Source organism: Thermobia domestica, chromosome 3 (genome assembly GCF_964235325.1).
Source record: "Thermobia domestica chromosome 3, izTheDome1.hap1.1, whole genome shotgun sequence".
Lineage (NCBI taxonomy): Eukaryota > Metazoa > Arthropoda > Insecta > Zygentoma > Lepismatidae > Thermobia > Thermobia domestica.
In genome coordinates this window covers 135,248,094-135,273,791 of record NC_137456.1, presented here as the reverse complement: position 1 = coordinate 135,273,791, position 25,698 = coordinate 135,248,094, and the positions used below count along the sequence as shown (strand labels likewise).

Genomic DNA, 25,698 nt, shown 5'->3' with positions numbered 1-25,698 from the left:
CTGATTTTTTTCTTAAACAACATCGATCGTTTTCGATCATTTTTACAAATCAGCTCACTACCAATTTTCCATATATAGAAAGTGCCCTCCCCCCCCCCCACATAAAGGAGAATTTAAAAAAATGCTAGGACACATTCTGTTTATTTTCAATAAAAAGTTAATACACTGAATTTCAGCTCCCTAAGTTTAACGGTTTGCGAGATACTCATTTTTTTCCCTCAAAAATTCGGATACTCACTACTCCTTAGGATATTATGCATTATAATGAAAGCAATATAACATCACAATTTGGATTAAGGCCTAACTATATACCAAAAGTAATTTCATTTGACTTTGCAATTTGATCGTGATGATCACAGTTACATTAAATTTTTTATATAATAATTTATATATTACAGTGATTCAAAAATGTATTTTTTCCAGTAGTTAGCTCTAAAAACTCACAGGTCTCGAAAGCCAAGTTGTAGTGTAAGTCCTATTGCTATTATTACTATTAAAAATATCAATATCCAAAAGTGCCTGAAGTTCTTTTTTCACTTGGTTAGATATACTCACCTCAGGTAAGTAGACAGAAACAAGTGGAAAAGGAAGGGAAATGAAGGTCTTGAAAGTAAAACGGAGACAAATTGACCAGTCCTCAGAAGATACTGTCTACAATGCAGTGAACAGAGAGGGTCGGTAGATCATACTGAGTCGGTGGGTCGCAGTGGGTCACGGTGGCTCACAGTGGGTCACATGCTGTTGACCCACGACCCACTGACCCACTCAGAAAACTTGACCCACTTGACCCACCGACCCACTCCATCTCTGCCTTCCCCCCCACAGCCCCCAAAAAATGCACACGCTCTTCACTATTTCTCATACCACATGAATAATCGTATTTATGATGCAAAACTATATCACACAATGAATAATGGCTGATATGTAAACTTCCAAACATTTAAGAATTACGGGTTGCATAAACATCTAGGCGAAAATTCCTATTCACGAGGACTCTAGTGGACTTCTTATATTTAAATGGTCAAATCTAGATGCAACATGCTTCTATTTCTTATTACTATGCTTGTTACATATTTTGATTATATCAGGCAGATAAGGACGACAATACATTCTGTTAATATTTATGGGTCTTATGCAAAGTCGTTTTGAAGCGCGATTAGTGCCATACTAATGAGTTCGACTAACATAAGTCTCCTGCAGTAGTCAGTGGTTTAGTATGACGCTAATCATACATCGTAACGACTCTGCATAAGGCGGTATATAACTAACGTGTCCGAGTTTTGGCACTTCGTCGACCACGAGCAACTTCTAGACTGAAAACTTGCGTTTTATTATCAGAAACGAAGAAAGCATCTTTTTAATTTGGCTTAATTAGGTCAATATAATAATATATTCGATGATAACAAAATGATAGAAAGGTCGCTCATCAATAACATTTCATCTATAGTAACATTATCAATCCCTTGCATGCACGATTAAATTTCGGGATTTCCCAAAAATTCATTCTCTGGTATGAGTTTCTTAAATAACAAGCTGAATTGCTCACTCGAAGGCTAGAATACTATGAATAGCCACAGGTGAATCACTGAATCAAGAAGAGTAATTTAGATTTAATTTGTTTAACAGAAACAAACATATAAACAAAAACACTTACCAAGTGAGTGTGTTTCTGAACGCTGCAAATCCAATTAGGGCAGAGCTAATAACAAATAAGACGCTTCCTATGGATGCAAGCAATGTCTGGGACTGGGGTTCAGGAGGCTTCTTGCTCAGTCTTGGTTGACATCCAACGTCTACCTCCATTTCTGAAAAAAACAAAAGTTAAATCAGCTCTAACTCGTAAGACAGGAGCAATATTCGAAAACTAAATTCGAAAAATGTCTCGGAAAAACTTTAATCTTCAGATCTCATGTTATTCATTTCACCAGTTCACAAATAACAACCAATCCCTTTTCCTGAGCGAAAGACACAAAAATAAATTGAATTTCTCTTACACGTGTTAGATCCTCAATTTCAGCTCCAATTCAACTTACAATCTGTCCTTAGAAAAAACAAAATAAGAAAAATGATGATTGACGAATTTCTTTTTTCCATTATTATTATTATTATTATTATTATTATTATTATTATTATTATTATTATTATTATTATTATTATTATTATTATTATTATTTCTGTATATTTTGTACAAACAGTACCATAGGCTTAAGTAATAGATCTTGAGGGATGTCACACTGATAAAAAAAAAAAAAATACCGCTTCAAATTAATTGAAGAAAATGAAATCTAAGTTTAACGTCTCACGTTATGCCCTTTAGGCTAAGGGGGATGAATGATTAAGGCAAGTAATTATGATGGAACAATCGGTGGAATGAGAATGTGGGAGGAAACGGGAGTACCACGTAAAAACCTACCGGAACTATGTTGTCCATCACGACAAACTTATTTCGTCAGGGACCCCACGCAACAGAAATATGCGCTCTACCACTGAGCCACCGTGCCCCCTTTATTATTACATTTTTTCTACACCGTTATTATTGATATTGAAGGAGAGGCAGTCTTTTTGTGGCCCGGAGAGACAAAAATGTTACATACGCTCCTGTACGGCTATCAGATAGGGCAGGGGAAGGGGTAACTAATGTGTCGACGGCAAGTCGTGAGAAGTAGCTCACGGTAATCCATATCATACTACCTGTATTGCTGTTATTCTTTTATGATTCCCTCTAAACCAGCCTTTCCCAATTTTTTCCACACTGCGGCCCCCTTTAGAGTCTACAATACATGTGAAGGACCCCTTGCAATACATACGGTTAGTATTTATTTCTTCCCCGTGTTAGAACTTCTCATTATTAATTCGATCATTTAACTTAAAATGGTATATTTCCCACCATTATGTTTGCCTTTCTCAGATTGGTTTGCGGACCCACTGAGATCGTCTTGCGGACCCTTGGGGTCCGCGGACCACAGGTTGTGAAAGGCTGCTCTAAACCTAAAAAGATTGCCCACCCTTGATAGGGGAAGGGTTTTTTTTTTTCCTCTAGTTTCTATTTCGTATTATATACGAGTAGACTGACCGTACTTTTTTGATATGGAAACAGGACACTGGGATTTCTTATGTTTCCAGCTACGTAGTGTTGGATGATATCGTTTTTACATCTTTGTGCACTGGAATAGTCGTATGCGTTACAATATTGGTAAACAATTTTTCTCCCATCGCTACATGTATTTTTAATTTTTTTTTTTCTCTGAAAAATCAGTATTTCTTCTATAACGATTCCATGGTTACTTGTATCCATATCACTGATACTAGTGACATCTCTTGGCAGCAGACAAGAGACAGCGCAGTAGCGAGAACTATTAGCCTGGCATTGAACTATTGGGAATAAGCATGTATGACAAGCTGAGACATTTTCATTTATAATAAAGATTAAGGATATCTAAATAGTTTCGCCTACATGTTTATACAATATATAACTCTTAAATGTTTTGAGTAGCCCCGCGTAGCGTAGTCGCTAACGCTCTCGTCTTTGGTGCGAGTAGTCCCGTGTTCGATTCCCGGCGGAGACACTCGGTGGGAAAAGTGTAAAAGCTTTTTCAGGCCAGCCATCCTAAGTGAGGCTTTCCTCATTGACACCAGGCAAATGCCGGGATGGTACTTAACATATAGGTCCTAGACCATTTCTTTCCTTCCCTTTTCTCGGATATGTGATGGCCGAGGGACGTCATCCCTCATACGTACAGTGCTAATATGGCTTCAGATGCCGAAAGCCCAAAATATAATTCTAATCTTAAATGTTTTGAAGTTTGCATATCAGTATTACTCCCAAACTTATAAGTTTTTGGATTATAAATAGGAATACGAATATAGATATGACTTAAGATTAATGACTTATTATTTACCAATATTAACTACGGAACAAAATTGAATTTTTTGTTAAAACGACGGGACAACCGGCACTGTTGCGTTCAAAATCCAGAATTTCATCATATTTTTGTAGTGCTGAATATTAAACAATCCTTAGGTTTTCTGTTAATTTTCACAAATGGGCCCCCAAAATTAAACTGAGAATTTCGAGTTGAATGTCCATGTGAAAATTAGTCTATAAAAACGGGATAACCCACGAAAGCCAACGGATAAGATGTTGTTCACCACGAATTCGCATGACTTGGGATCGAACTAGATATCATTTACCAAACATCAGTTGCCTATCATCTACCGAACCTTACGGCTTTATCACTGACTGGCTAGTTGCAATCACGAACTGTCCTTAAACACATGTCGTAGTATATTAATAATACGTCCCAAGGAATGAATGAGTGAAAATGTGTTTACAAAAAGAAAGAAAAGGCTAGAAAGACAAACCAAGTAATGGAAAACTGACTAAAAATATTACACTGTCATTGCTCTAATACATATCTTACCTGTAAAGCAAAGGTTCGAAACCCGGTAACACGGAATGAGTTTTATGATAAGCAAATACGTAGATTTTCTGTCATTTCTTCTACTCTCTCTCTCTCTCTCTCTCTCTCTCTCTCTACATCAGCAATTAACTCATTAATATTATATATTTGTTATACAGTTCAGAAATAAATGGTATATGATGGTGTTACTTTTAGCTTTAACAAAGTTCTCTTACCTGCAACTCATTACAAAGAAGAAAGCTTACAATAAGTAATACGAAAGACTGACGCAAATCGTAGGCAATAAGCGTGCTTACAAATCGTCACATGGTGTTTTCATCGCTTTATTAGGTAGTTAAGAAATGCAACGCAGAAACTCCAGAGTGATACATTATGCAGCAATGAAAATAACAATTCCTTAGTTGCAAGTAAACTGTTAATAGTGTAAGCACGAGAAGGGGGGGAGGATTCAAAGTTATATCAGATTTAAACAAAGATAAATTTTTCATCTATGACTAGAAAATAGATGTATAAAAAAATGTTGTAAGAAAAACTAGCATCATATATGGACATTATATTAATTTTATTTCTGAATGTTAATGGGTTTTTATGTATATTAGTTTAAGGTCAAGGGAGAGACAACCCATGCATAGGCCCTTCAGGAAAAGAAGCAAGTTTACTATTTCTATTTCATTCTTAGCATTCACAATCTTTACACATAATGAATCGTCATTTTTAAAGACATTTTTACGACTGTGTATTGATGTCACGAAGTGCACTCTACTCATTGAGAGATATCACTATCATTGACATGGTTAAAAGATAGGACCACTGCACTAAAGTTTCTCGCTCTCATATCCTAAATTGAATCATATCATATTTCAGTTATTACAGGAACATTTATGGGTGTTTTCGGAATACTTGTTCAAAGAAAATTCACCATATTTTATGATTATTGTTAATTAAACATGTATTTATGAAATTTGAACACAATTGCCTGAGTTCTCTTTGAGAAAATCGTTCGAAAAGAACTCAGTTCAAGAGGAAAGTACCCTTTCGGAACTTTTTTTCCAGAAGAAATAATTGAATTATACGTAAGAAGATGAGAAACTAAGGTTACAAGGCCGATATTTCTGGAGTTTCGTCTGTTATAGAGAAATGAGAAGTGTGCGGTAATTTTAATACATGGAGTTGGCAGCTGTGCGAGTTTCAGTCACCTACAACCCACAGAGCTAGTTGCAGATAAACACAAAAGACGACTCGTTTGGGAAATTTGATTCGCGAAGAAGTCCGCTCAGTTATTCGGTTTCTGTGGATGAAACATGTAATTGCAGCTGAAATTCATCGGCAGCTGGTAGAGGTTTATGGAGAGACAAATGTCTCGTCAGCATGACACAGAATGGTTTCGAGAGTTTGCGGCTGGTAGAGAGAACATCACAGACACGAGGAGCGCAATGGCCGACCCAGCACGGCATCAACAGATTTAAACACAGCTTGGATAGAGGACTGATTCAGGACAACAGGAGGATCACGTTACGGCATTTAACGGTAGAATTGGGAATGTCGTTCGGAAGCATCTGTCACATTGTACACGATATTCTGCAGTACCGGAAAGTTTGTTCCCGATGGGCTCCACACAATCTGTCCAACCAAGAAGTGGTGCATGGGGAAAGTCTGCAACTTTTGAAACGGTTCTGCATGGAAGAGAACTGTTTTCTTTATCGCACTGTCACGGGTGACGAAACATGAATCTACCATTACAGCCCCAGCAGTACACGGTCATCAAAGGAGTGGAAACACTCCTCCTCTTAGAAGAAATAGAAGTTTAAGGTGACACCATCTGCCAGGAAAGTAATGGCCACAATGTTTTGGGACAGCGCCAGTATTATACTCATGGATGTTTTGGAAATAAGGCGCACAGTGACCGCTGACCATCACTTAAAACCTTGACACGATTGTGCGAAGCAATCGGGAGGAAATGGCCAGGACTTCTCACCGACGGCGTCATCTTCCATCACGACAACGTGCGCCCACATTCCTCAAGACCACCAAGCTGTTGAAGCAGTTTCGCTTCATCGACCACCCTGCCTACATCTCGAACCTCTCTCCAAGCGAATTTCACCTTTTTCCGCACTTGAAGGAGCACCTAGGCCGTCGCTTCGCTTCAGACGAGGAAGTGAAATACTTCGTGGCAACGTGGTTGAACACGCAAGGACAAGATTTTTACCAGGAGGTAATCTTCAAACTCATCCTGCGATGCGACAATTGCCTCAACCGATATGGAATCTGTCGAAAATTACCTAATGTATGTAGTACCTGTTGGTTGTATTGGTTGTATGAAATAATATATACACGTTTCACTGCTACGTTTGTAACCTTACTTTCTGGTCACTCTTTGTATTATAAGGCTGTTAATGAAAAATTTATTAATGAAAAATAAAACCATCGTTTATCAAAGTAATAAAAAAACGGTGAGAAAATTGCGTTTTTAAATTCCAGTAAACTACCCTAATTCTTCGAGATAAGAAGAATATTTGAAATCTCCCCTGAATGATCTTATTAAAAACTTTAAGTCTAAAATTTGGTCCGGCTACGATGAATGAGATTACTCTTTCGGTATGTAGCGATTACACAATGTATAAATCCGTTGAAAAATGAGAGTAACTCTCATTTTTCACGATATCTTCCAAAAACTTGAAATGTTCGCATCTTCTCGAGGAGATAGAGTAAGCACGGTGATTCAGTGGTAAAGTGCCCACCTTCAGTTAGCTCGACTCGATGCCACGTGAGTTTGTGATGAGCAACAGCATGTCTGTGTAGTTCTCTCGTTTCTTACCGAATTCTCATTTCACCAATTCTTCATAATCATTCACTGTCATTTATCATCCGCCTTCTTTAGCCTCAGAAATTAATGAGACATAAAACTGAAAGATTATTATTATTATTATTATTATTATTATTATTATTATTATTATTATTATTATTATTATTATTATTATTTGTTTCTAAGGAGGAAATAAAGCCACTGAGCCACGGGGCATCATTTGAGGCTCCAGAAGGAACAACTGCCACTCCCTGAGTTCGACATTTATATAGTTTAATCTGCTCTTCAGGCTTTGGCGCTTGCTTGTGTAACATTACCTGGACAACCTTATCCTCCAGAAATAATTAATACATCAAAGAAAATGTCAACTGAACAGTTTAAAAACAAATTAGATGAAGAAGCTTTAATTTTCAAAACAACATACTGGTAAGCGTCGCTGGCATTTAATGTTTAGAAGCTAATCCTATAGTAAGTAATTAATATAATTATTATAAAATTAACGTGGGTTCCTGTCATCACGGCATGGCGCGTCCTCAGGTTGCGGATCGAAAAGAAGGCCTCCAGATATAGAGGTTAGCTGCGAATATACTGAATAAGCAGTCGCGGACAGACGACTAGGAGTGGTAATCCAGCTTGGGGATTTGGGTAGGGCTAACAACCTCATCCTGTTAAAAAAAAAAAAAAAAAAAAAAGCACTTGTTCAGAAATATTCACAAAAGCCTCGGACAAGGACTGATAACTTGGCACGATATCAGCAAAAGAAAATGGACATGAGATTTGGAACATGGAATATTAGGAGTCTTTATAGGGCAGGCGCATTAAAATCCGTAACGAGTGAGTTAGAGAAATATAGGATGGACGTAGTAGGAGTTCAGGAAGTTAGATGGGAAGGAAATGGATCTGAGAATTCCAGAAATTTTACGTTCTTTTACGGGGAAGGAAATAAAAATCCCCAGTTAGGAACAGGGTTTTTCTTTCATAAACGTATATTACCAGCAATTAAACGGGTTGAATTTGTTACTGATAGACTTTATTTTATTACTCTTAAGGGGCGGTGGTGTGATATTATTGTTATAAATGTACATGCCCCAACTGAAGATAAGGATGACGATATAAAAGACAGTTTTTACGAAGAAGTGGAACGGATATTTGACCAACTCCCGCGATACCATATAAAAATTCTATTAGGGGATTTCAATGCGAAGGTAGGACGAGAGGATATTTTCAAACCGATTATAGGGAACGAAAGTCTGCATAAAGTAAGTAATGACAACGGTGCTAGACTCGTGAACTTTGCAACATCCAAAGACCTAATCGTGAAGAGTACAAAATTCCCACATCGCGACGTTCATAAATACACTTGGACATCACCAGACGGAAAAACACACAACCAAATTGATCACGTTTTAGTAGATAGAAGAAGGCAATCGAGCATAATTGATGTCCGGTCGTTTAGAGGGGCTGATTGTGACACTGACCACTACCTGGTAGTAGCGATAATACGAGAAAGGTTATCGTTGAATAAAGGTAATATTCATTGTCCGAAAACGGAGATATTCAATTTAAAGAAATTAGAAGAGAGCCAGGTAAGAGAGAAATACCAGATTGAAGTTTCGAATAGATTCTCGGCTTTAGAAGATTCGGAGTGCACTAGCGTTGAGGATACCTGGATTGAAATTAGAGATAGCATTAAAATTTCAGCAAAAGAAAAATTGGGACACGCGGAAATACGTAGGAACAAACCATGGTTCGAACAGGAATGCATTAAACTAGCAGAGAAGAGAAAACAGGCAAAATTACGCTGGCTACAAAATCCTAATGAAATAACTACACAAAATTTCGCAGATATTTGGCGGGAAACTTCCAAAACTTATAGAACAAAGAAACGCGATTTTCTGAAAGCTAAAATTAAGGAACTTGAAGATAATAGTAAAAATAAAAACATCCGGGACATGTATAAGGGAATCAACGAATTTAAGAAAGGCTATCAACCTCGTGCTTATATATTAAAGAAATCTGACGGTACAGTTCTCACTGACACGGATAGCATCTTAAATAGATGGAAAGATTTCCTTGACGATTTGCTTAACACGCAACCAAAAACTAGTGTGCGTGGAGAAAAGGAGATACACACAGCAAACCGTATATTCCAGAACCCAACCGAATAGAAGTAGAAACCACTCTAAAGAAATTAAAGAAACACAAATCTCCGGGTGTAGATGAAATTCCGGCTGAGTTAATTTTAGCTGGAGGCGAGAAATTGTGGAACAAGATACACAAACTCATTCTCCTTATCTGGAACAAGGAAGAATTGCCACAAGAGTGGAATGAATCAATCATTGTTCCAATTCACAAGAAAGGCGACAAAACTGACTGTAATAATTATCGAGGCATTTCTCTTCTGTCAACATCCTATAAAATCCTTTCAAATATTCTGTTAGCAAGATTGACCCCATACGCAGATGAAATTATTGGAGATTATCAGTGCGGATTTAGACGAAATCGATCAACTATCGACCAAATATTTACCATTCGCCAAATACTCGAAAAGAAGTGGGAATACAATACCCCGGTACATAAACTATTTATTGATTTTAGAAAGGCTTACGACTCGGTTAGGAGAGAAACATTATACAACGTTCTTACAGAACTTGGAATACCGAGAAAGCTAATTAGATTAATTAAGATATGTTTAAATGAATCCCAAAGTAAAGTCCGGGTAGGAAAATTTTTGTCCACGAGCTTTCACGTCGAAAATGGCCTGAAACAAGGAGATGTGTTGTCGCCATTATTATTTAACTTTGTTCTGGAATACGCTATAAGGAAAATCAAAGATAGCAACCAGGGCCTAGCGTTGAACGGTATTCACCAGGTTATGGCATATGCTGATGATGTAAATTTAATAGGGGATGATAGGAGAACAATAGAAATGCAGAGATTTTATTAAACGCTTGCAGGGACATGGGTTTAGAAGTAAATGCAGAGAAAACTAAATACATGGAAGTGCGTCGGGACCGGAATACAGCAAATTATGGATGCGTTAAAATATTAAATAATACTTTTGATAAAGTGCATAGTTTCAAATATCTAGGATCAATATTAACAGAGGAAAATCATATTCACGAAGAAATTAAATGTCGACTAAAAGCAAGGAATTCGTGTTTCTATTCGGTTCAAAATCTCTTGTCGTCGCGAATTCTGTCGAGGAATTTGAAGCTTAAAATATACAAAACGATAATTATGCCTGTTGTTCTGTATGGTTGCGAAACATGGTCACTTACTCTGAGGGAAGAACATAGACTGAAAGTATTTGAGAACAAGATCCTGAGACGAATATTCGGACCCAAGAGGAACGGGAATGGGGAATGGCGGAAACTTCATAATGAGGAACTACATAAGTTATATGGTTTACCCAACATTGTTAGAGTCGTCAAGTCTAGAAGGCTTAGGTGGGTGGGTCATGTAGCTAGAATGGAAGAAAGTAGAAACGCTTTCAAAGTCTTGACTGGAAGACCAATCGGAAAACGACCATTAGAAAGACCTAGGCGCAGATGGGAGGACAATATTAAGATGGATCTCGCAGAGATTGGAATACAAAGTAGAAACTGGATCCAATTGGCTAAGGATAGAAGTCAGTGAAGAGCTTTTGTGAACGCGGCATTGAACCTCCGGGTTCCATAGGCCATAGAGTTAGTTAGTTAGTTAATCCATAAGATAGTATTACGGTATACCAATGAAAAACCTGAAAATTTACTGACATCTAGAGTTTTAGCCCCTTCCCCCAAGCAAAATCTGAAATGACACTGCTGCCACGGAGTAAAAATCATCCAGCACTGCATCCTATTTTTCTCATCCTCTCGGTAGAATATAGTGAGGTCTAATCTTCGGATTTTTTTCTAAATAATTATAGTAAGCTATAGCACTTCGTCAGTATTTCTACTATTATTTGTTTCCGGTGGATGTCCAAGACAGGGGCGTCATTTCAGACTTCCCTTGAGGGGGGAGGGTCCAAGAGCATCACCGATATAAGACTTTCACGTTTTGTACTAGTGTATTAGTAGACAATCGATTAAAGTATATTCCTCAAACTCTTGGGAGGGGAAATTTCCCCCTCCTGCCACACCTAAATGACGCCCCTGTCACAACATTCACCACATTTGTAATAAGTTTTTCATTACGGCAACACGCTGTTCCGTCGTGAAGCGCTTCCGACCCACGCAGAAAACAGATGACGAGCGAAAAGCCAATGTACAATGTACAAAGCCATAAAAAACTGTGTTGCAGCTAGTCTTTTTGAGGCCTGAAAAAAAACGGAAAATTTTGGTTACCTTCCGGAAAACTAAAAACACTATATTTAGCTTATTATTATTATTATTATTATTAATTTGCTTTTTCTCCATAAATTATATTCCAGGTAGTTTTTATTATGCTCAACCAAGAACAACTGCTCCGGACCATACGTTATACCTTTAACGCATAACTATAAATGTGTACAAGAAGGTTCTGTCGCTTTTCGTGGAGGTCTGGGTTCAATTGGCCCTCATACCGTGAGTTGAATACGAAAAGCGAAGGTCAGTTGTTGGTATGGGTATATCCAACATACTAGCTGATTGAGGCAATTCAGTTACACCGTGAACTTGCGTAAGGACAGACTGAACATGGGACCTCCATAGAGCGTCATAAGAGCGTGAATGCTACACGAGTTCAAATGGTGACGAAACACTCGAAAACCACCACGTGCTGGAAGAACAACACATGTACAAAACGAAGATCTTCAGGCAGCAATAAAGGCGAACAGTGGCCATACATGTGAGGAACTGCCACCACAATTCAGTATGAGTGGAGAAACCATTTGGCAGCACCTCCATTAACTTGGGAAGTAAATGTTTTGACTCCGGACCAAAAGGCAATGCGAGCAGACACCTATGTTTCTTTACTGTCTCGGAGCTATTTCTGAACAGGATGTTGAAATATGACAAATGGGTCCTGTACGAAGCCTCACGGTGCCGTCATAATTGATTAGCATCCCATGAACCGGTTCCAAAACAGCCGAAACCAGTACTGCATCAGAAGATCATCTTCCTGTGTGTTTAGTGGACTGCTCGCGGCATCGTGCATCGGGAACTGCTACCAGCTGGTCAGAGCATCAATGCGACTGTGTACTATCAGCAGTTGAGCCGTGTTCAACAAAACTCAAAACTCTGAAGCCAGTACTTCTGAATCGCACAGGGGTCGTCCTGTTACAGGACAATGCTAAGCCCCATGTGGCTAGGGTGAGCCGGAACAGCATTCTACGCCTTGGATGGGAAACAATATACTCCCCGGATATTGCACCGTCCGAGTATCACCTGTTCCATTCCTTGGACAATCACCTTAGAGGATACCAGTTCAAATCCCTAGTAGAGGTGCAAAATGCACCTGATACCTTCTTCGTTTTACAACCCACCAAGTTCCACCGCGATGGAATCCATGGCCTTCCAGAACGTTAGCAGATGGTCGCCTATGCTGATGGGGACTATTTTTGATCTTCCAGGTACGTCTCAGGTGACATATCGATGTTTGAGTGTGGTGGGTGAAAAAGCGATGGAGCTTTCTTGGTTACCTTTATATTTCAATTTAAGACCTTGTGCACATAACCTATCTACATAAGATTGATTTTCTTTGAAATTTCACTTAATTTATTTAAGATTTCTTCACAAAAATATTTATTTATTATGCGTGACTAAAAACAATCATTTTATTAACAGGTATATCTATATTTTTCAAAACACTAGTTAAAGCATATAAAAAATATAAAGTACTTACAAATCAATTTAGTACCATTGTTTTATGGCTGTATTTATAGTACCTCGCCAAAACATTTGTCTTCAAACCGTCAAATATAAATCACAGTAAATTGTGTAATCTGTCAGAAAAAAGTATCCTATTTTTCAATCGGTATTTTTAAAACAGTATTTTTCCATACTATTTTACCGTAAATTACGCATTAATTGTGTGTAAACTCGTATTAATTATATGTAAACTTTGTTATTTTTAAATAACTGAAGAGAGATAACTCTACGATGCTGTTTTAAGCGCTGGTCATTTGAGGGGGCCAGGAAATCATTTGGGGAGGCCTGGCCCCGATGGGTCCCACTTGGCTACACCCCTGGGTGTGAGGCAAGAAAATGGTAACCAACAGTTTTGCAATTGCTGCGTTTTTCAGCAACCGATAGAGAGCATCGCTTACCACTTCGTTTAATCTTGTCCGTTTAATCCTTCATGTATATGTTCATTTCAGCACTGAATCCTTAATGTTCATTTCAGCACTGATATTTTCTGCAATTTGAAAATAAATCTCCAGTTGATTTTTGATAAATGTTCTGCATTTTCTTATTGAGTTACTTTTACTTTTAATCGAGTCAATTAGCGTATTAGCGGATTTTTATGAAGATATGACTTGTATTTGAGAAGAAAATTATCACATAATTATATTTTGTAGTACATGTTCATATACCCCCCCCCCAATGACTCTTTTTGTTCCTTTACAAAGGGTCCTTTCCCCTCGTTTCCCCAGTAATTCGAACATTGAATATAGTATTTCGATTTTAACCTTTACTTGAATTTGTAACTGTAACTAACACTTGCACTTACACATACTACATGAATTGTAAGTAGAGTAATCTAAATTTGTGTAATTTCTCTGTAACTAAGCGCCGCGGTGGCTGTGATAGACAGTGTTGCCATACTTTGTACAATTGTACCAAATTCGGACCTTTTTGTCATTCCTTGGCCCGTTGGTACCACGCTGACATTTTAAACGCTTTTTGTGGGAAATTTGGTACAGTTCCACCCAATTCAGCACCATTTAACAAATACTTGTCACATTTTCAAAAGTGACATTAAGACTTTTCCTACATCTCACGATACTCATACAATTGTGTTGCACTCTTAGAAAATGCTGTAGAACATTCATTCTGTGACGTTGCACCGCATAACGCTACGAACGCTGTGTGGAAAATTCGTAATTCGAACTATACCGGGAAACAAATGATGCTAGATGCGCTAGTTTTTCATATATGGCCATAATACTGTTTTGGTTTATTTGTCACTTTGAAACAGAGGCGCGTTTGGTTTTCTTACAATACATACCGAAGATGATAACCAGAGATATCTGGAAAGTTAAATTTCCGATTCCGGAAAATAAATTTTTGAGGAATCCGGATTCCGGAAAATTAGCAATTCCTAGTAAATAACTTACTTTATAACTTAGTGAATCCTATTATAAAGGTTGGCCCCAAAGTAGGTATAGTCCTGTACTGTTTAGCCTACTGTATTCTTACTGTTATCAAACAGGTAGACCTAGTTTCTTTTTATTTTTTCTTAACGTCTTTTTACTTATAATTTAAGCCCAGAACAGTCGAAGCAAATAAATCCATAAACTAGAATGTTATACTTGATCAATGCAGGGATGTATACCTACTTTTGGGCCACCCTGTACAAAATCAATAAAATTATAGGTGAACAGTCAGTACTATATCTTCGTATTGTAAGTCAATTACCCTAAATCAGTGGTTCTCAACCTAATTCCTATCACGATCCCATTTTATCACATCCTCCTGCCAGCGACTCTCTCATAATTTGTGGTTTGTAATAAACTTGTGGGATTTTAAATATAATTATCGCGGAGATCTCACGATACTCATCTATTTCTATAATAGTAGAATTCATTTCTTGTATATAGGAGATACAGTAACTTCCCTAAAAGCGAAGGATTAAAACCAATTTTGGTTAGTTCATTCATATTACAAATATCGAATCCGATCCGTCATACTGTTTCAAAATGGAGGCCGTCTGAAATTTTAAAACTTCATAACTCCCTTAATTTGGGTCATATGATAAAAAATAGTGATTTTCAATTTTGGTTTTACAAAAAACTTGAACAGTTGTTTAAAAAGTTATTGAGCATTTTAATTTTCGGGAGGCTGCTACTTTTAGGAATATCTGGTATTAGATTCTAATTATATTTATTTCTTCCGCTTATCTTCGCGACCCCCAGGTTGAGAAACCCTGCCTAAATAAAACGTAATAAAATTCAAGCAAGAAAAGAAGAAGGAAAACATTATTAGAAAATTTACCTGCTTGCTTAAGAATCCATCAAATTCAAATTTCTCACAAGAAACTTGTCGAGCTGGTAATATCATGCCTATCACTTAATTTTAGAGCAAATCTTTTAAGGACCTTTGCTCAGAACGCAGAGGCGAAATGGAGGTTAACAATAAAAAAAAAAAAAAAAAAAAAATCTCCAAAAAGAAGAATGTCATCTTACTCAAACTTCCAACTCAGATTAGACTTCATATTTATTATAGAGCCTTAAAGCAGAGAAAAAGAGAAAATAGTTAATGAAACTCTATTTTGTTCTAGCGTTTATTATTTGTCCCAAAAGGGTATTATTATTATTATTATTATTATTATTATTATTATTATTATTAAGTATTCTGCCTTTCGGCAGGTCCTGGAACTTATGAGGATATTTTTTTTTCAATTTTAGATTTTGGCCTGGAAATGTTTCTTCCACTTTTGTCGATCTTCAAAACTCCCAATATATTTCTCCGCTGTGTTCTTCTTCTACTTATTCCTCGCTTCCCTTCCATCTTTCCTTCTATGGCGGTGTGAAGAAAATTTCTTCGCAAGATGTGTCCAATCCAATTGGCCTTTCTATGAAGAATGGTGGCTAGAAGTGTCCTTTTTTCTTCTATCCGTTTTAAAACATCTTCGTTTGTTGCTCTCTTTGTCCATTTTATCTTCTCCATCTTCCTTTAACACCACATTTCGAAGCTCTCCAAATATTTCCTCTCTAACTTCCGTAATGTCCAAGTCTCTGAACCATACAGTCCAATGCTCCATATATAGCACTTGACCAACTTCTTCTTAAGTCCAATATTGAGCCTGCTAGTTAAGAGTGATCTTTTCTTGTTGAATGCTTCTTTAGCTATAGCAATTCTTGACCTGATCTCCTTGGTGCAGTAAGCGTCTCTCGTCCAAATACTTTCCAGATACTTGAAATTATCGACCTCTTCAAGTTCTCTTTGTTCTACCCTGATCCGTAAGGTCGTGTTTCCACGGGATATTCTCATGACTTTCGACTTTTCGATGTTAATTTCCATTCCATACAGTTTTCCAGTGTCAACTATTTTGTCAATCATCTCCTCTAGTCCTCCTTCGGTTTTAGCTATTATAACCGTATCATCTGCATACCTGATCTTGTTAATGATCTGCCCTCCAATCTTGGAATCTCCAATTCCTATTAATGCTTCCTTCACTAAACATTCACTGTAAATGTTGAATAATTCGGGCGACAAACTACATCCTTGTCTGACTCCTCTTCTAATCTCCACACTACTGGTTTCTCCTTCATTCAAGCGCAGCTTCACTCATTGTCGTGTGTACAGGTTTTGAATGAGTCGTCGATCTCTCCAGTTGACTCATATTTCTTTAAGTATTTTCAGAAGTTTCGTCCAATTGACTCGGTCGAAAGCTTTTCGCCAGTCGATGAAGCACAAACATAACTCTTCCTTTACATCAAGAATTCTTTCTGATATAATTCTCATCAATCCAATAGCATCTCTGGTGCCTTTTCCTTTCCGGAATCCAAATTGATCTTCTAACCTCTCATCTATCTTACTTTCCAGCCGCCTATTCAGTATGCGTGCAATGATCTTTCCAGTATGTGAAATCAAACTAATAGTTCTGTGATCGCTGCACTTCTTTGCTTGTTTTTTCTTGGGCAATGCAATCATTGTAACATCAAGAAAATCCTTTGGTCATTCTCCACTCAGGTAGATCTTGTTAATAAGTGAAGTCAGTACTTTCATTGCGTTGTCTCCTAATCCCTTGATCATATCTACTGGTATGTCGTCTTCTCCAGTGGCCTTTCTCCTTCGCATGTCTTTGATTGCTTGTACTACTTCACTTTTCAATATACTGGGTCCTTTTTCATCATCATCCACCTCTTCCTCTTTTTCGATCGCAATATCTTTGGGGTGGTTCTTCTGATCATACAGATCTTTTATGTATTCCTCCCAAATTCTAAGGATCCTTTGATGGTCAGTGGTTACATTACCTTCTTGATCTTCGATGCCGAATGTTTGTACACTTTTGTTAGCTTTCCCTCCTAATTCTTGTGCTTCCTGGTACATCAGATCATATCTGCCGCGCCGTTCAAGTTCCATTATTTCTTCACATATCTGTTCCATGTACTTTTCTTTGGCTTTGTCTGTCTCTCTTCTCAATTCTTATTCAACCTTCTGTATTCCTTGATGTCCGTGTTTTTCGCCCTTTTGCGTTCTTCCATTTTCTTAAGCATTGCTTCAGTTATCCATGGTTTTCTCGGTGCTCTTTCCATCCTGCCAATGTTATTGTGGAGTATCTGTTTAACTTTTCCCCAACTATTCTCTATATTGTCAACCACATCGCCCATTGCACAGAAGTTTTCTTCAATTTCTTCTTTCACATCATCGTCGATATTTCTTAGTCGCTCAAAGTTCCATTTGCGATTTCTCTTCCCATTTTTCTTGACCGACTTTAACCAGGTTTGCACTTCCGCCACCAGGAGATTGTGATCCGAATCAATGTCCGCTCCTGGCAGTGTCTTTACGTCTCGTACACTATTCCTGAAACGTTGCTTCACAAGAATGTAATCGATTTCGTAGCGTTTCGTACCTCCTGGAGTTTTCCACGTGTACAACTTGTTTTATCTTTTCTTAAGCCACATGTTCATGACCACCCGATCATGTTGCCTACAGAAATCGATAAGCATTTGACCTCATTCGTTTCTTCTACCTAGTCCAAACGGTCCCACTACCTTATTCTCAGTTCCTTCTCCTACTACGCTGTTGAAGTCTCCCATTACTACGGCGTTGACTTTACCTCTTCCTTCCTGATGCAATATGTCACTAATCTGATCATACATTACTTCTACTTCATTATCATCATGACCGGTTGTTGGCATATACACTTCTATTATCACAATATCCACTGGTTTTGCATGTAGTTTTACAAACATCAAGCGGTCACTGCAGTATTCCAATTTGGTTACACTTCTTGCTACTTCGTTCTTCATTGCTATCGCAACACCACTCTCGGCCTTATCAGCACCCGAATAGTAGATTCTGTAATTTCCGGATACTATCTCATCTTTCCCTGGCCATCTTACTTCACTCAAGCCCACTATGTCCACTTTACATTTATCCATTTCCACTTTTAAATTTTCAAGTTTTCCCTCACGTCGTAGAGTCCGTACGTTCCAGGTTCCTATGCTGAAATTAAAGTTATTATTATTTTCTCCTCTGATGATTCTTCCCGGAGCAGTCCCCACCCGGAGATCCGCATGGGAGACTATTTTACCTCCGGAATTCTTTACTTCAGGAAGAACCATCATGGTTATTTATTCTCCTTCGTCCCTTCTGGGAAAAAAATAATGTGGTAGTATTCCCATTTCCTTTCCGCATCTCCATGTTGTTGACCATCTAGTGGTTCATCCGCCTTTTAGGACAGTTTCCCCTCCTAAGGACAAGAAGGTGCCCTGACCTTCACCCGCTCATCCGCAATCTGAGAAGGCCGTTGGCACTTGGTAGAAGCTGACTCCTTATCCCGGGAGTCGGTCGGTCCCCACCTATGTTAGCCGCCAAAGCCTTTCTCCGCTTTCTACCTCGAGGAGGTGTAAGTTGGGATTTTCCCTTCGTTTAGGATGAGACCCGAAGGCTTTTCTCAAACCTCTCCAGTACTTTTAGAAAATTCCAAAAAGGTAATCATAATTTATTACAAAATGTAAGTAATTAAGAGTGGTTAGAAGAAAGATCACTAAAATGCTTTTATTTTCACGAATATCTGCGTTTTTATCCGCTATCCGCACAGGAACTAAAAATACGTCCGACAATCTATAATGATGAGGACACTCATATTCGCGGAGACTAGTTATTGGTATGATGTTAGTGTTAAATTCATCTCTGTATGATGAAAAATACTGATCCTAATTTCTTAGTAACCCTTTCATAACATATTTTACTGTTGTGTAAGAAGATGAATAAACCAAAGGGATGAAAGGAAAATTTGTTCATTGAAAGTATCTTACAAATACAACAGGCGCTGTTACTATTTATTATATCTATTGTCGGTGAGTGTATGAACAGTTGATTTCTTCAATGCTTTCTATCCGTATTTTACATTGGAAGACATTTGGTAATTCAGTTCAGGCGAATTTGATTATAATTTGTTTTCATACTATATCTGAATACTTTTACTCTGGGAAGCTTGGAGGAAATTGAGAACAAATGACAATCACGTTAGAAAATGTTATAAAGAAAGAGAAAGAATGATAGGACAAGTTTCTTTTTTTGTTCGGTTGTTTGGCTTGCTGGTAGGAGAACGATTGTAGCAAGGCCCGTATTTAGGTAACTGCTATTCTGTGCTCGAGTACAGGGCGGCATTTTTTTATTATTATTTAAGATTCACAATAAAGTAATATTAACCCGAACAACCTGCAGAGTACAGCGCAAGCGCGAGAAAATATGTTAATGTGTTTAATTCGTTCTAATTACAGTAATAATTAGCTAGCTTATCTGATTATTTTCAAAAAGTCATCTTCTCCCACCCCCATCCCAAAAGGTGAGGATGAACTTCAACATAATGAAAACTGATACCGTTAAACTCAGCGATCTCGGAAACTGAATTCAACACTAATATCTGTCGTTTTCGATAACTTTTAAAATCTCGCCCACTCCCTGGGAAGTGGAGTATAACCTTGAAGTTCAATTACATTACAATTGTCACTATTCATCTCAACGACCGCAAAAACTATGAATTCAACTCTCATATTGGTAGTTTTCGATTAATTTTAAAAATAATACTTTATTGTGAATCTTTAGTTCATTTTTCTTAATTCCGGATTTTTTCCGAATTCTGATTTTTCCGATTTACTTTCCGTATTCCCGGAGGTAAAAATTCCTGGCCGTCCCTAGTATTTACAGTCGTTATAGTAGGAAGTAGTTTTGAAATTGTGTTATTTATAAAACAAATAAATGATACATTTATAATCTCATTATCTGTAGATGCGGGTATGGATGCGGATGGAAATGTTGCGAATGCCGGTGTCGATGAGGATCGAGATATTGCGGATGCGGTACGGATACGCATGCGATTTTCATATCCGCACAGATTTCTACCAATAAGTTGCTTCACTGTAGTAATGTTCCACGACGGAACGGTGCCCAACTTAAAAAGTAATACATAAAAATGTAGTGCTTTAGAAAAAATAGGCTCAGTCAGGTAACTGATCAATTTAGAGGGATGATCACGCTTATTGTATATGTTACTTGACAAATCCTTGAAAGACCTGTAGAAGGGAAACCGCAGCCTGTAAACGAGAAGTGTGTTGTTAATTATAAATATTTACTGTATGTTAAAAACTGGGCTGTTTTCATTACTTTATTGATGTATACAATATAAAATATGGGTGTGTCAAAAGCAACGAAGGATGAACAGACTGGATTAATTTGATTTCCCAGTTCACGCCGAAAAGTAGTATAGTAAAACCTCTCAATAATGGACACCGCTAGGCAATATTTGTATGTAAATGAGAAGTGTCCATTACAGAGAGAAAAAATAATAATATTTTAAGTTTTACGTCCCACGATTATGTCGTGTAGGCTAAAGAAGACGGTGATGATGAGAAATGAATTAAATGGTGGAATAAAGAAAGTGATTGGGGCGAGCTGGGATCGAAACAGCGACGCCACACACCAGACTCACCACGAACGCTCTACCACTGAGTCACCGCGGCGCCTCCTTACAGAGAAATTACACAAATTTAGATTACTCTACTTACAGTCCATGTAGTATGTGTAAGTGCAAATGTTACAGTTACAAATTCAAGTGAAGGTTAAAATTGAAATATTATATCCAATGTTCGAATTACTGGGGAAACGAGGGGAAAGTTCCCTCTGTAAAAGAACAAAAAGAATAGCTTGGGGGGGGGTATAGGAACATGTACTATAGAATATAATTATGTGATAATTCTCTTCTCAAATACAAGTCATATTTTCATAAAAGTCCGTTAATACGCTTATTGACTCTATTAAAAGTAAAAGTAACTCAATAAGAAAATGCAAAACATTTATCAAAATTCAACTGGAGATTTATTTTCAAATTGCAGAAAATATAAGTGCTGAAATGAACACTAAATTCTAATCCAATCAACTTGAGAATAACATATGTCTGTTCCCTTATAAGATTACTAAATTGCTGCGGTTCCGTCTCTGTAGCAACTGGACACTGTAGCAACAGCGTTCCTGTTGAATCTGTAACACTTTTATTTAGTAATAGTGATTTGCTTTGGTTACATTTTACTTTTATTCATGGAATGTTAATGGAGTCAATCAGTTTAACATTTTACGAATAACGGTGATTTTAACGGTGGGTATCCATATCTCATTCATACATAAGTGTACTTTTCGGGTAACACTAATATATAACCCTGAAATCGTGTAAGGTTACGAGTTGCATAACTATATAGGCGAAAATGTTTAGATATTGTTAATCGTTATAAACCCAAGCCAATTCATTCATAAATACACACTGCGTGATTCTCTTTACTGTCTTTAGCAGTTTACTTCAAGACTTTTTCTTCTACCAGTATATGTCTACAATATTTGACTAAACATTGTTTTTACTAAACAATTACATAGAGAAATTTAAATACTATAATTTGAGATTGGCATTATTTCGAAATATATAATATGTGATAAATGTGGCGACTAGTGAATATTCGACAACAGATATCGGGTCATTCACCGCTTCACATATTAAGCAAAAATGTTACAATTTTATTACAGCAATTCATTAAACAACGCACTATAATTAAGACAGATTGTAGCAGACTTACCAACGCAATAAAATACAACTAATGTCTGAAATCCCTTTTAAAAAAATAAAAGGATGAAATGTCCCTTATTAAAGCCAAAAGTGTTTCCATATTTCAAATGTGTGCTACTGGATTTTAACTTTAATTAATAATATACAACCATGGCATGACCTACCATATTCGTAATATGCATATTATTTTATAACCAAAACCTACATGATGCATCAATTCTCATATAACATCTACAATATATGGAATATACTACTACGTTCCTGTTTAGGATAATCAAAACAGCTTTCACTTCACGTGAATACACAGAATCTCAGTTTGTGCACACACTGCGAAGCTTTATTTACGATACAAACACAACGCGAAAGTTAATGAACTTTGAAACTTTTATGAAACTCTTTGTAAACATGCATTACAATGGAACGTCACATTAATCGGAAAATAAGTATGAAAAAGCACAAAGGAAAATAACACATACCTTGATTTGTTTCATTTTCTGCATAAAATCGGTATTTTCCACTTTTAGTTTTATTACGTATTTTCCTCGCGCGCCTCATTGCAATAACTTCAAAGGCAAGTAGCCTCTTCCCTGACAACGAGCGAAAATGACCGAGCAAGACCGAAGACAGAGCCTACTCGTGTTTCGTAGGTCACTGTCAAGGCGATTCTGCACATTATTGTTAATCACAGTATCTAACCTCACGCATACACACACACACAGTCACAAAGATAACCTTGTAATTTGGAAAAGCCGCAAATTTCATTTCCTTCTAATCTTTTATTTTTTATTGTTTTTATTCTGCTGTCGTAGTTATATGCAACTGAAATAAGCGAACACTTCAAATCAAAATTCCCAATGCTCATCAACCGTAATAAATATATGTCTGACAAACAGACACTCAATGTTTTCCCACAGTTTCTTCCCTGTTTCCGCTGATTTAGTAAAGTGCCCATTAATCCACGGTTAGCCATTGATTAAAGCCTGCATTTCAACTATCACCTCATTAAAAGACGTCCGACACACAAAAATATTTCTTTGATGTTAGCCCTACTTGCTATTACAAAAAGTATACTTGAATGATTATGACCATCGCCCTAGATAATGCACTTACAGGACATGAAAAATCATTCAGATCTTACTTAAGCAATACATTAAAACATTTCTGTTTAGCAGACAACTTTTAATAGTATGAAATGTCTGCTCAGCATGTTCGAACCTACCTAACAGTGTACAAAATGTCAATATCACAGATTGTTTTGGTTTTCTATTTGGTTTTCAATACATTGCTGAGCCTCTATTTCATTTTCAATAAACCTATACAGGGTATTTCAAAACATCGACAACGTTTGGGAGGTGATTCCTAACACCAAGATAAGGCAGAAAGTATAGACCAACCTGGGTGCACAAACGCTTCCTTTCGGAGTTATACGCTGCCGAAAACATGATAAAATGAACTTTAAAGGCCAATAGCTCCAAAACTATAGAACGTACCGTAGTCGGGTCAAGACTTCACTAAGGAACTAATATGTGTTCTATCCAAATATCAATGTTTCAGAATCCTTCAGTGCTTCCGCAACAATTTTTATAGAGGTAGTTGGTGAGTACTTTAAATTATATGCCCGTAGCCAAACTCCCTCTATAAAAATTGTTGCGAAAGCACTGAAGGATTCTGAAACATTGAATTTTTGGATAGAACACATATTAGTTCCTAAGTGAAGTCTTGACCCGACTACGGTACGTTCTATAGTTTTGGAGCTATTGGCCTTTCAAGTTCATTTTTTCATGTTTTCGGCAGCCTATAACTCCGAAAGAAGCATTTGTGCACCCAGGTTGGTCTATACTTTCTGCCTTATCTTGGTGTTAGGAATCACCTCCCAAACGTCGGTGTTGTTTCGAAACACCCTGTATATATAGTAGTATTTTTCCTTTTAAGAAAAATAAAATAGCCTAGTGCAGAGATATTGGGTACATATGTACGTATAGGGTAACCAGAAATATTTTGACAGAGTATGTTGGCGTAAATCAACTGGAAAATGGAAATACCGACATCTGCATAATTGGAGAACCTTTTAAATCACAAGGAAAACCTTCGAATTACCTTATCTCATTGCGGTGGCAAAAATGAAATGCACCATTTGTTACAGGGATAGATAGATTAGTTTCCATTTTCTGGTTTTAAAATTTTTTAAAATAAAATTTTCAAAAATATTGCCTATTGATCCGTCGATTTACGTCAAAAGTTATGTTAAATCAAAATTCTTTTAAACAGTGGTTTACTTTACAATTCGTTTCACATAAAATTAGTTTTTTTTTTTTTTTTTTGCATAAATGTGTTTTACAACAAGCTAACTGCAATATTCAGGGAAAATAAAATTTATTTGTTACAGTGTAGTGTTATGTAGTGCTTCTAGTGCAATATTACTTGTTTTCGGCATTTGAGGAAAATTTCTGCTGTATGTCGCTTGTATGATGTAACAATTACGCATTCTTTTTGATTATTCGAGTAGTGTGTGTACTTACGTGCAACTGCGCACGACTAGAAGGAAGTTAAGTATCAATTACCTCATGTGTTTTATAAGTATCACAGACTTGTCAGTTTTTTTTTTTTTTTTTTTCATAGGCTTACGTTGTTTTCTTCCTTGAGTTCTTAATTTGCTTCAAAAGGGCTACTCTGCTGAAAATGGAAGTACAAAGGACAAAAGTAAAAGTATACTAAGAGATTGAGAGTGGGTGCGTTATACTGCAAAAATATTTTCGTACCCGTCATATATCTAAAATTCAGTACCAAGTTTGCCAAGAAGGAAAATATAAAATAGAGATCACCGAAACACAGTGATAAAAGCATTAGGGTAAAATTAGGAACACAGTCGGATATTAATCTTCTTTTGTCTACGCGGCAAGGGTAAAGAAAGGAGAAAGTTAGTATGAAAGATAAAAGTCAAAAACCTATTTGGCCTGTCAGATGAACTGGAAACGAAAATTAAGTTTAGTGGCTATAGCGGACCAACACACAAGAGGAAGCAAGAAATGAGTTCATTATAAATATCAGACAATCATAGTGTGGATAATATACGGAGGCAAAGACGAAACAAAAACTTGAGATCGTTCGATGGTGATATCCGAGCAGGGTTATTAAGTCTGTTAGTAGGGCAAAGTCATTGGGAAGCTGAGCATGATGAAAACAATCCACAAGCAGATCTCGAATACTTTGTCTAGGTCTAAAGTCTACACACAATGATGGATATACGTAACGAAATACAAATCCATGTCCTAAGTGTGTGAAGAACCTCAGCCAGGATCACCGATCGTAACTGAATTTAAAGTGTTTTCGCATGTCCTTCCAAACAGGATATTAGCTGCCAGACCACACCTAAATAAAAAATTAAATCAATCGATCCGAAATAGAACACTTTGAGCTCATGAAGTATTATAAATTCAAACTTTATAAATGCCTTTATTGCAATCGAAAATACAAAGAACAAACTATAAAGGGAATTGCTAATAACTTATGGTTTAATTGCGTTTTAAGAATATCGATTTTCTTTTCTGAATAATGATGTTAGTG

General features: G+C 37.0%; 1 protein-coding gene across 4 annotated transcripts in view; it reads right to left on the bottom strand.

The window, feature by feature from the left end:
- Positions 1–25,698, bottom strand: part of LOC145680758 (fatty acid hydroxylase domain-containing protein 2) — a 186,161-nt gene that overhangs the window by 66,305 nt on the left and 94,158 nt on the right. For 3 of the 4 annotated variants that reach the window (XM_081751742.1, XM_081751740.1, XM_081751741.1), the window contains one exon: positions 1,655–1,805. In XM_081751742.1, the coding sequence (XP_081607868.1) occupies positions 1,655–1,803 (149 nt within the window). In that variant the 5' untranslated portion in view covers positions 1,804–1,805. Of the gene's footprint in view, positions 1–1,654; positions 1,806–22,610; positions 22,796–25,698 lie in introns of those variants that run through there. The other variant, XM_081751739.1, reaches the window with a different exon arrangement.